We start from the raw sequence: 10,178 nt of genomic DNA, 5'->3' as shown, positions 1-10,178 counted from the left end.
GTTTTTGGGTTAAGGTTAGGGTTAGGGTTGAGGTTAGGGTAAGGGTAAGAGTACAGGTTAGGGTTAGGGTTAGGGAAAATAGGATTTTGAATGGGACTGAATTGAAAGGTTAGCTGTACAAGACTGTGTGTGTGTGTGTGTGTGCGTGCGTGCATGCGTGCATGCGTTTGTGCATGCGTGTGACTGTGTGTGTGTATGTTTCGGCCAGAAACGTTTGATAGTGTGTGTGAATGTGTGTGTAGCTATGTTATAGAGCAACGTGTTTGAGTAAGTACAGGGGAAGAGAGTTTTCATGTGTGTAGACAGATAAAATACCTCTCAGCCATGTTCAAGAGGAGGCCCGCTGTTTGCAGACGGCATAGTGAGCCTCAAGTATAGTGAGGCTGCATGTGTGTTTTCAGAAGGCATAGTGAGTCAGTGTGTGTGTGTGAGTGTGTGTGTGTGTGAAGGTAAAGGCAGACAGAGAGCATAGGGAAAGTGTGTGTTTGAAGGGCCATGCTGTATGTGCTCAAGGTGGCCATCAAAGAACACCATTAGACGGAGGAATCTAGCCTAAGAGAGGGGCTCTCACATCTGAAGAGCCCTGTTTGTGTGTGTGTGTGCGTGTGTGTGTGTGTGTGTGTGTGTGTGTGCGTGTGTGTGTGTGTGTGTGTGTGTGCGCATGCACCTGTGACCTGAGAGAAGCTTTGTGTACCTATTTCGTTTGCATTAGCAAACATAAGTCTGGACTAGTGCTCTTCATTCCCGGTCCTTAGTTAATCAGGTGTGCGATTGTGCGTTCACTCCAGCCTTCAAGACCATATGACGAGGTTTGCACTTTTGGGACTATCCCATTGGTTCCATTGTACAAAAAGTATTTGACTTGTATTTGACCCAAGTCTATGACATACCACATCATATATCTGCCACTGTGTCCCTGTCTATACTCACCACCCAAGCCAGGTCAACTCCATTACATCAGTGCTACAATTATACTTAACATACTTCACATTATACCCATTAACAAAGAAAGACCAGTGATGACCTGTCGCTCATTCACAAAGACTACAACTGGAGGAATGTGAGAGAGAAATACATTTCCCTCAGGGCTCTCTAACTAGTGTTCCACACAGGGTTGCAGCCTCCAGGACTGTTTGTGGTTCAGCAACACTCTACACTGAGTGTACAAAATTGCTATTTCCATGACATAGACTGACCAGGTGAATCCAGGTGAAATCTATGATCCCTTATTGATGTCACTTGTTATATCCAATCAGTGCAAATGAAGGGGAGGAGACAGGTTAAAGAAGGATTTTTAAGCCTTGAGACAATTGAGACATGGATTGTGTATATATGCCATTTAGAGGGTGAATGGGCAAGACAAACTATTTAAGTGCCTTTGAACGGGGTATGCCAGGCACCCCGGTTTGTGTCAACTGTGGGAAGCATTGGAGTCAACATGGGCCCGACGAATTGAGGCTGTTCTGAACGCAAAGGTGGGGGGGGGTGGGGGGGGGTTGTTCTTACCATTTTGTACACTCATTGTATAATATACAATGTTGTGTCACAAATATTCACCCTTATAATGGTGAATATTTGTGACACAACATTGCCTCCTGGTTGTGACAATAGGGACTACAGGATGTAGGCTGCAGTTTTAGTTTTCAGAACATTGAAGGATACAGATACAGGCTACTACTGCTACATTTAACAGGATTTGTACAATCTTAAAGTCAACTCTATTCATTATATTTCTATATATCAACAAGTTCAGAACATTTCACCTCACTGAACCATTCCCAGTCCTACCTGTATGGGCCTGCTGTCCTCTGAGCCAATCATGGTCCTCCATTCCAGCAGGGAGCGCTGCAGGTTGTCCAATCCTGTTTCCCAGAGCCGCACGTACCCGCCCATATCCACCGTGACCACGCCCCCTGAGCCCAGACCGGCCAATAGCACGTCAGTGTCGGACACCTTCGAAATCCACGTTGTGTAAGGAGAGACACTCAGAGACCTGTCAATCAGATGAAACAACAAATTAGAGAGAGAGGGGGCAAGACAACTAACCAATCCGATGAGAGGGTTCGTGTAAACCAGAGGATGGCGGAGACACAGTATGCTTTAACATTTCAACTTCTCCCAATCCCAAATCCACTCTAGCCCCTCGACACTTTGTAGATCGGAAGGGATTGGATAGGTATTCTCTGTGAAAGTGACGGCCACTTCCTTATGTTTCCCATGCTGTTTTGAACGGGCTTCACGATTATATCATTAAATTAATGAAATGACTTACGCGGTCATTTAAGATATATACAATTATATTCGTCTTTGTGGATGAATTAACTTTTACCAGATACCTTTTATGATGTTTTTGCGCTTGAAGAACATTGCGCTACGTTTTCACTCATTGAAAACCATAAAAAAAACTACAAAAGTTGAAAAACAACAAGGTTGAGGGGCAGTCACTTCCTGGTTACTTAGCAACATACGTAGCTCAACCTTGACCTCTGACAGACTAGGTGGAATTCTCACCATATTGCTTATACCTATCCAATCCTTTCAGATCCACATATGTGTATAGGGAGGTAGGGGCTATGTATGTGTGGATTTGGGATAGTGTGCTACCAGAGTCCATATATACCTTGGGACAGGAATATACTTCAGCTTCTTGGAGTTCAGGTCAGTCACCTCCAGGTAGGCAGCGGTCATCGGGGGTGTAACGTCTGTGTGACACAAACGTACAAACACCCACACACACACGCACACACAAACAAACAAATTATTGAGTATCCCAGGTTAAGGGTATGAATCAGACTCAGTTGTCTCTACACCAAAGTCAGCTATGTTATTGTACAGTGAAGCTCTGACCTGGGGGGAAGATGTCTTTCAGTTAGTTATGTTATTGTACAGTGAAGCTCTGACCTGGGGGGAAGATATCTTTTAGTTAGTTATGTTATTGTACGGTGAGGCTTTGACCTGAGGGGAAGATGTCTTTCAGTTAGTTATGCTATTGTACAGTGAGGCTCTGACCTGGGGGGGAAGATATCTTTTAGTTAGTTATGTTATTGTACGGTGAGGCTTTGACCTGGGGGAAAGATGTCTTTTAGTTAATTAAGTTATTGTACAGTGAGGCTCTGACCTGAAGGGAAGATGTCTTTCAGTTAGTTATGTTATTGTACGGTGAGGCTCTGACCTGGGGGGAAGATGTCTTTCAGGGGCACCTGTCCAGGTGGGAGGGCCCGAACCACCTGATTGGCCGACAGCAGACTGACACAGTTGGTCCGTTTGGCCACGCTGGATTTCAGCCCGCCCCGGAAGAACATTTGACCTCCCGAATCCCCGCCCATCATCTCTGATAGGTCCACGTCCCTCTTAAAGCTGTACACCTCATTAGGAGACTACAGTGCAGGAAGAGAGAAACAACAAAGCGATTCTAACTTCACATCTCTAATCAAAAGTCATGACATCTTTATTCAAAAGTCATGATATCCCTTATTAAAAGTAATTATATCTCTCATCAAAAGTCCTCATATACTGTATATCTCTATCCAAAAGTCAAGATATTTCTCATCAAAAAGTATTGATAGCTATAAACAAAAACTAATGAAATCTCGAATGAAAGGTCCCAGTACTATCTCTAATTGATCGATATACGCTGGTCTCTCACCATGAGGTCAGGGAAGCCCACTATGATGCGTGCGTAGGAGGAGGTGTCAGAGAGGAGGCGGTTGGGAGAGACTATCTTCTGACCCAGGGCTGCACTCAGGTTCTCATTAGGCAGCTGGTCACTACCCACTGTCTGGGGTACACACACCTCACCTGGAGAGAGAGAGGGGGAGAGATGGGGAGGAGAAAGAAAGTTGAGGACGGGTATGGACATAGTGTCCGGGACATTAAATGACTCATGTCCTCACCTTATATGTTGAGTGTTCTGTTGTGTTACCTGAGCTGGCTCCATGGCCGGTGCTGACGCCGTCCTCACTGACGCTGTGTAGCTGACATACCCCAGAGTCCTCTGCTCCCATGTGCATGGGTTTGGTCAGCAGGAACTTCCTGTAAGCACAAACACCATCCCACTCCGATGAATGAGGATAGAAAAAGAGCAGAGGAGAAGAGAAGAAATGAGAAGAGAAAAGATAAGAAGAGGAAAGAAGAAGTAAAGGAGAGGATGAATTACTTGTTGGTGTTGCTCTCCACCAGTAGCCAGCGATCCTCTGCCACCAGAAAGACCTTGCTGAGGTTGATGGGGAGGGAGATGGTATGAACCCGGCCCTCCAGCACATCCAGCACATCCAACTGGTTACTACAGCAACACAGGAGGGACACACTTCACTTTACAGTTTCCAAAAAGCAAAGGGGAAGGAGGTAGCGTAGCAATGAGCTGAGCTTACCCGCCCTCTTTGTAGAACAGGAGCCAGTTCTTGTGGGCAAACTCCCGGCACATCTTATGACCTCCCTAAAAAAAAACATTCTGGATTACGTAGTGTACAGTACACAGGTGACAACCTGTTTTGTTGTCTCAAGTCATTGTTCTGTTAGAGAGATATTCACAAAAAAACATCTACGCATGTATGACATACTGTATCTTGTGTATGTGGTATATCATGTATGACTATATCTTGTGAATTTTGTTGTACAAGTGGTATAAATGAAGTGGTCAGATGGCCGAATGCAGTTTCAGTGGGTATGAGACCTCAAATATTAAATGAGAATGATGTGTCTGTGTCCCTCTGACCTGTGTCTCCTTGCTGCTGCTGCTCCACCAATTGGAAGCTTTGGGGGCGGGCTGTTCTGTCTCCTGTGACAGCATGAGTCTCCTCACCGCTCCTGTTAATACGTCTAGATGTAATACTGTGTTACTCTGAGAGAGAGAGAGAGAGAGAGAGAGAGAGAGAGAGAGAGAGAGAGAGAGAGAGAGAGAGAGAGAGAGAGAGAGAGAGAGAGAGAGAGAGAGAGAGAGAGAGAGAGAGAGAGAGAGAGAGAGAGAGAGAGAGAGAGAGAGAGAGAGAGAGAGAGAGAGAGAGAGAGAGAGATAGCATACTTGGTTAGAAAGAGCAGTAAAACATCAGATTAATTCATCCATTCACACCCCAGTCACCAGAGGGCGCCACTATCCAGTGTTAATCTTCCACTACAGTCAGTAGTCGCTGTGCGTGCGTGTCTGCGTGCGTGCGTGTAAGAGTGTCTCGCTCAGCTAAGCCAAGGCTTTTATTCACGACGCACACTGCTTAATCTTCAGTTCACTTTTTATGGGGAAAGCCAAGGGGCAGGGGAAGAGCAATCCCAGTACTAACCCCTCCCTCTACTCTACTGTAATAGCTTCCTTATGGCATAGCTCCTTGAACTCTGATATATATATATATATATATAGAAACCAAGTGTCACTCTTTGAGAGTTGGTGCTGGAGTGTGTGTGTGCATGCATGTGTGTGTTCTGGCTAGCTGACAGTGTTCCATTAAAAACATTTATTTCTTGTTTAATTTTTTCTCCCCTGAGAGAGCCATGACCTCTGTATAACCTCTGTTATGATGTCTGGAGTTCTGTTTTTTTTCGGACAGGAGAAATTATATACTATCACTCACTTTCTATCTTTCTTTCTGTTTTCCTCTCCTCTCCAAAACCAGGGTATTTTCTCTTCTGATATGTAAAAGCTGTATAACAATTTGTGTTATGAAAGCGTATACAGTATGTGCATATTTAGCAGTTTGCAGTCATCTCTCATAGTCTGGAACTATATGAGGTGTGTGTGCGCTTGTCTGTGGGTTCTCCCCTACCTGTTCCTCATGTAGCACCACCTGCCCCTCCAGTGGGCTGCCCAGGGCAGCGACAGTCACAAAGGGCTGCCAGACTCCACTGATGGTCCTGGGGAAGACATCATACAGTTCCATACACTGGACTGTGTCTCCGTTCTCCTTCATCACAAACAGGCACACCGGGTTACACGTAGCCATGTAGATCGCATCTGAAACAGAAAGGAGTGTGTGTTAGTGTGTGGAGGGGGTGGGGGTTGTGTGTATTCTTGTTCTCTCATTGCGTGCAGACACACTGGGTTACGTGTAGCCACTTAGATCGCGATGTGTGTGTGTGCTGTGTTTAAATGCATGTGTGTGGTGTGTGTATGTATCTCCTACCGTTGTTGGTGGTGACGTCACAGACTATGTTGACTTCGTTCATGGGGATCTGCCAGGTAGCTTTCTCCTCGGTGAAGCTCAGAGCTCTGGACTCATGCCTCTCACAGGGGTAGCCCTGCACACGTAGGAACACTGGCCCCTACACACACACACAAGTGCACAAAGTCAAGGGTACAAATCGATGGCCCTGTCTAGAAACCTCTAGCCACTATGCACTTCATAAACTGTGTGTGTGTGTGTGTTAGTACCTTTATATCGATGGGGTGCGTCTCTGTAGGGCAGAGCAGTTTGCGCCGGGCGTTTCCCCTCCTGGTTGGTGGTCCAGTAGCCAGACATCCTGACCTCTGGAGGGGTAGCCTAGGAGGTAGTGGGAGAGGTCACATGTCATTACCATGACAACAACACACAGCACCATCAGAAAGGTGTGCAGGACTCTTAGGATACATCTCAATTAAGCCCTATTCCCTAAAGTACACATAGGGCTCTGAGACTGACTGAAACTAAGTGCACTACATGTATATAGGGTAAAGTGTAGTATCGTACAGGACTTGAGTAAAAAGATATGGGGTGCATCTCGATCCATCTTTCCTCGTCTTCTCTCCCTCATCTGCACTAATCTGAAAAAACAGACTAGGGGAAAGCAATAGGCCTACAATAAGTTTTGCGTTTTGTGTAGTCTGTGTATAAATAGCATTTTGTGTAGTCTGTGTATAAATAGTGTGTGTGTCTGGCTGACCTCCATTGTTGTGTCTGTCCAGATCTTCTATGGAAACCCACACACTTTCCCATGAATCACTGCTGGGTTTAGGCCACCGGCCACGGTGTAATAGGTTACAGGTGGGATGTAAGAAACAACACCACAATATACCAAAACACCAGGAACTGTCCAACTTAATATAAATCATCCTAGAACGCATTATACAACGTGTCTAGTAACTGTTTGTCCCAATTTGGACTGCTCAAGTTCAAAGAGTAGAGATATTTACTTTGATACAACTGGGCAAAATAGATTGTGGGAGGTTATTCCATGTATAGGCTATTTCCTATTTTAGATTGCGACCAAAGCATTTGTATTTAATAAATATGGGAAATTGAATATGACAATGCGGTACACACCAGGGTTGGGCTCAATAACATTTTGGAATTGACTCCCATTCAACTCATGAATTGAAATTTGAATTGGCCCCACCCCACAGGATGTAGAATTTGAATGACAGGAAGTAGAATTCAAAGAAATTCCACTCAGTCATAGAACATGAGTTTCATTGAATCGAACAGGTCACACTTCCAGATACCAAAGAATATATCGCTTTTCTATGGAAACAATGTTCATATACTCTTTTAACCTTAGTGCTTAGAATAGCCTATTATATTTCCACCAACCATTTCATTTGTTTGGCTTCTTTTTGAAGGCCTCAGGGTGAACTTGAGTGTTAAACTAATGCACTCTGGAAAGTGTTTCATGAAATATAATAACGTTTAATATTTGCATACAGTTTTTGTTTCCTTGATCATTCATTTTAAGAGTTTGTCCTGAAAATCTATTGTTTCAACAATATTTTATATGCATGTTTATAACATGTTTGATGTTTTCTGTACAAGATGTATATTTGTATAGACTACACCTAATATAGAAGAGGCATTTGAATTTCACTGAATTCAATTATATTTCCTTTTATTCAAATTGCAATTCTGTATCCTATTTAGTACTTCAATTAAAATGTAATTACAATTCAAGAATTTAATTGGAATTTATGATGCATTCTCAATTCAATTCTGAATTGAGCCCAACCTTGGTACACATGCTTGTTTGGTGTTAAGTTGCCATGCTAGGAATCAGATTGCCTTACAGTACCTGTAGACAGCCTTAGTTATAGCACATCTAACCTAGTCTATTAAACATAATCATATCATACCAATGTAGACTCATCATGTAAGGAAAATACTTGTTTCTTCCCTGTTTGGCCCTCAAGATTGTTCTACTTGAGGATTATAAAAGAAAACTTCACAAAAACAGGGTTTATAATGAAAAACAGGAGACAGAAGAAACAAATATTTTCCTTTATTAAAACCTATACATTTATGATGAGGTGGAATATAATCTTAAATGAATCCTTACCTGTCTTTCTAATGAATTTAGGAAATACTTAATGTATTCAGAATAGAGGAATATTGAGATGGTAAAAACAGAATACATTCATACCTAAAACATTAATAAAAAAAATCGGACTAAATCAATTTCAGTTTAAGCCAAGTGACACACACAACTGTACAACTGTATAGGTAGATACATATAACAGTATATACATACTGTATAACCAACCATCAATGGTGGCCGGTAGTGAGTGGTTATGCTTGCGAGGCACAGTAGACAGTTACTAATCTACGATAGCAGACATGTGTAGGGACAAGTAAATGGACTATCCATGCTATCCTCATTGACCTGGGGGAGGTACATTGTCAGTATATGGTCATGTCTAGGGGGTGTGTAATCTTATTAGAAAGCTAGCGGCAAGTGGCTTGTCCATTGAGTGTATTTTTAGTGACCTATTGAAGGTAACCCCTCTCTAGTGAGGTACACTGATCGTGTCACAGTCACAGTGTCTGACCACAACTCAATCCCCATCTCATGTGACCACACGCACCATGGCCCTCCCTGCCTTCCTCACTACTCTTCCCATTCCTCTCTTCCTCTTTCTATGTATCTGTTCTGGCTTAGGGTGCCAGTGTATGCTAGAGGCCAGGGTGTGTGTACGGTTGGTGATTCTCCGGTGGTCACGGGGTCTTACTCCTTGGCCAGGTGGACACTGCTGGGCTTGGCTCCGATGGGAATGCCGTGCTTGTGCAGCGCTTCCATCAGTACCTCCCGCGTGTCCTTGTTGTAAGAGTCAAAGTCAAAGACGTTGCGCACCACGTTGGCCAAGCCCTCATCTGGGAATCTCTGTATGGTGAGTGATAGGGGGAGAGAGAGAGGGGAAAGAAAGAGGGGGGAAGAAATTGAGAGAGAGATAGACATATACAGTACCAGTCAAAAGTTTGGACACACCTACTCATTCAAGGGTTTTTCTTTTTTTGACTATTTTCTACATTGTAGAATAGTAGTGAAGACTTCAAAACTATGAAATAACACATATGGAATCATGTAGTAACCAAAAAAGTGTTAAACAAATCAAAGTATATTTATATTTGAGATTCTTCAAATAGCCACCCTTTGCCTTGATGACAGCTTGCACAGTCTTGGCATTCCCTCAACCAGATTCATGAGGTAGTCACCTGGAATGCATTTCAATTAACAGGTGTGCCTTGTTAAAAGTTAATTTGTGCACTTCTTTCCTTCTTAATGCATTTGAGCCAATCAGTTGTGTTGTGACAAGGTAGAAGAGTATACAGAAGATAGCCCTATTTGGTAAAAGACCAAGTCCATATCATGGCAAGAACAGCTCAAATAAGCAAAGAGAAACGACAGTCCATCATTAGTTTCTTCAAGTGCAGTTGCAAAAACCATCAAGCGCTATGATGAAACTGGCTCTCATGAGGACCGCCACAGGAAAGGAAGAACCAGAGTTACCTCTGCTGCAGAGGATAAGTTCATTAGAGTTACCAGCCTCAGAAATTGCAGCCCAAATAAATGCTTCACAGAGTTCAAGTAACAGACACATCTCAACATCAACTGTTCAGAGGAGACTGCGTGAATCAGGCCTTCATAGTAGAATTGCTGCAAAGAATCCACTACTAAAGGACACCAATAAGAAGAAAAGACTTGCTTGGGCCAAGAAACACGAGCAATGGACATTAGACCGGTGGAAATCTGTCCTTTGGTCTGATGAGTCCAAATGTGAGATTTTTGGTTCCAACCGCCGTTTCTTTGTGAGACGCATGTGTGGGTGAACGGATGATCTCCGCATGTGTGGTTCCCACCGTGAAGCATGGAGGAGGAGGTGTAATGGTGCTTTGCTGGTGACACTGTCTGTGATTTATTTAGAATTCAAGGCACACCTAACCAGCATTGCTACCACAGCATTCTACTGCGATACGCCATCCCATCTGGTTTGTGCTTAGTGAGACTAT

The 10,178-nt window shown here is 43.6% G+C and overlaps 1 protein-coding gene across 1 annotated transcript in view; it reads right to left on the bottom strand.

The window, feature by feature from the left end:
* vwa8 (von Willebrand factor A domain containing 8) overlaps window positions 1–10,178 on the bottom strand; it is an 83,546-nt gene that overhangs the window by 22,492 nt on the left and 50,876 nt on the right. Inside the window, 14 exon segments of the mRNA XM_084161610.1 lie at window positions 1,769–1,993; window positions 2,621–2,702; window positions 3,173–3,377; window positions 3,647–3,798; window positions 3,923–4,032; window positions 4,157–4,282; window positions 4,371–4,435; window positions 4,715–4,840; window positions 5,754–5,941; window positions 6,111–6,249; window positions 6,359–6,415; window positions 6,417–6,460; window positions 6,463–6,467; window positions 8,900–9,051. Of these exon segments, the coding sequence (XP_084017736.1) occupies window positions 1,769–1,993; window positions 2,621–2,702; window positions 3,173–3,377; window positions 3,647–3,798; window positions 3,923–4,032; window positions 4,157–4,282; window positions 4,371–4,435; window positions 4,715–4,840; window positions 5,754–5,941; window positions 6,111–6,249; window positions 6,359–6,415; window positions 6,417–6,460; window positions 6,463–6,467; window positions 8,900–9,051 (1,676 nt within the window).

The sequence above is a fragment of the Coregonus lavaretus genome (assembly GCF_964263955.1).
Source record: "Coregonus lavaretus genome assembly, chromosome: 5".
NCBI classification, from domain to species: domain Eukaryota; kingdom Metazoa; phylum Chordata; class Actinopteri; order Salmoniformes; family Salmonidae; genus Coregonus; species Coregonus lavaretus.
Note: the sequence above shows the minus strand (reverse complement) of the source record. Positions and strands in the feature narration are given on the sequence as shown.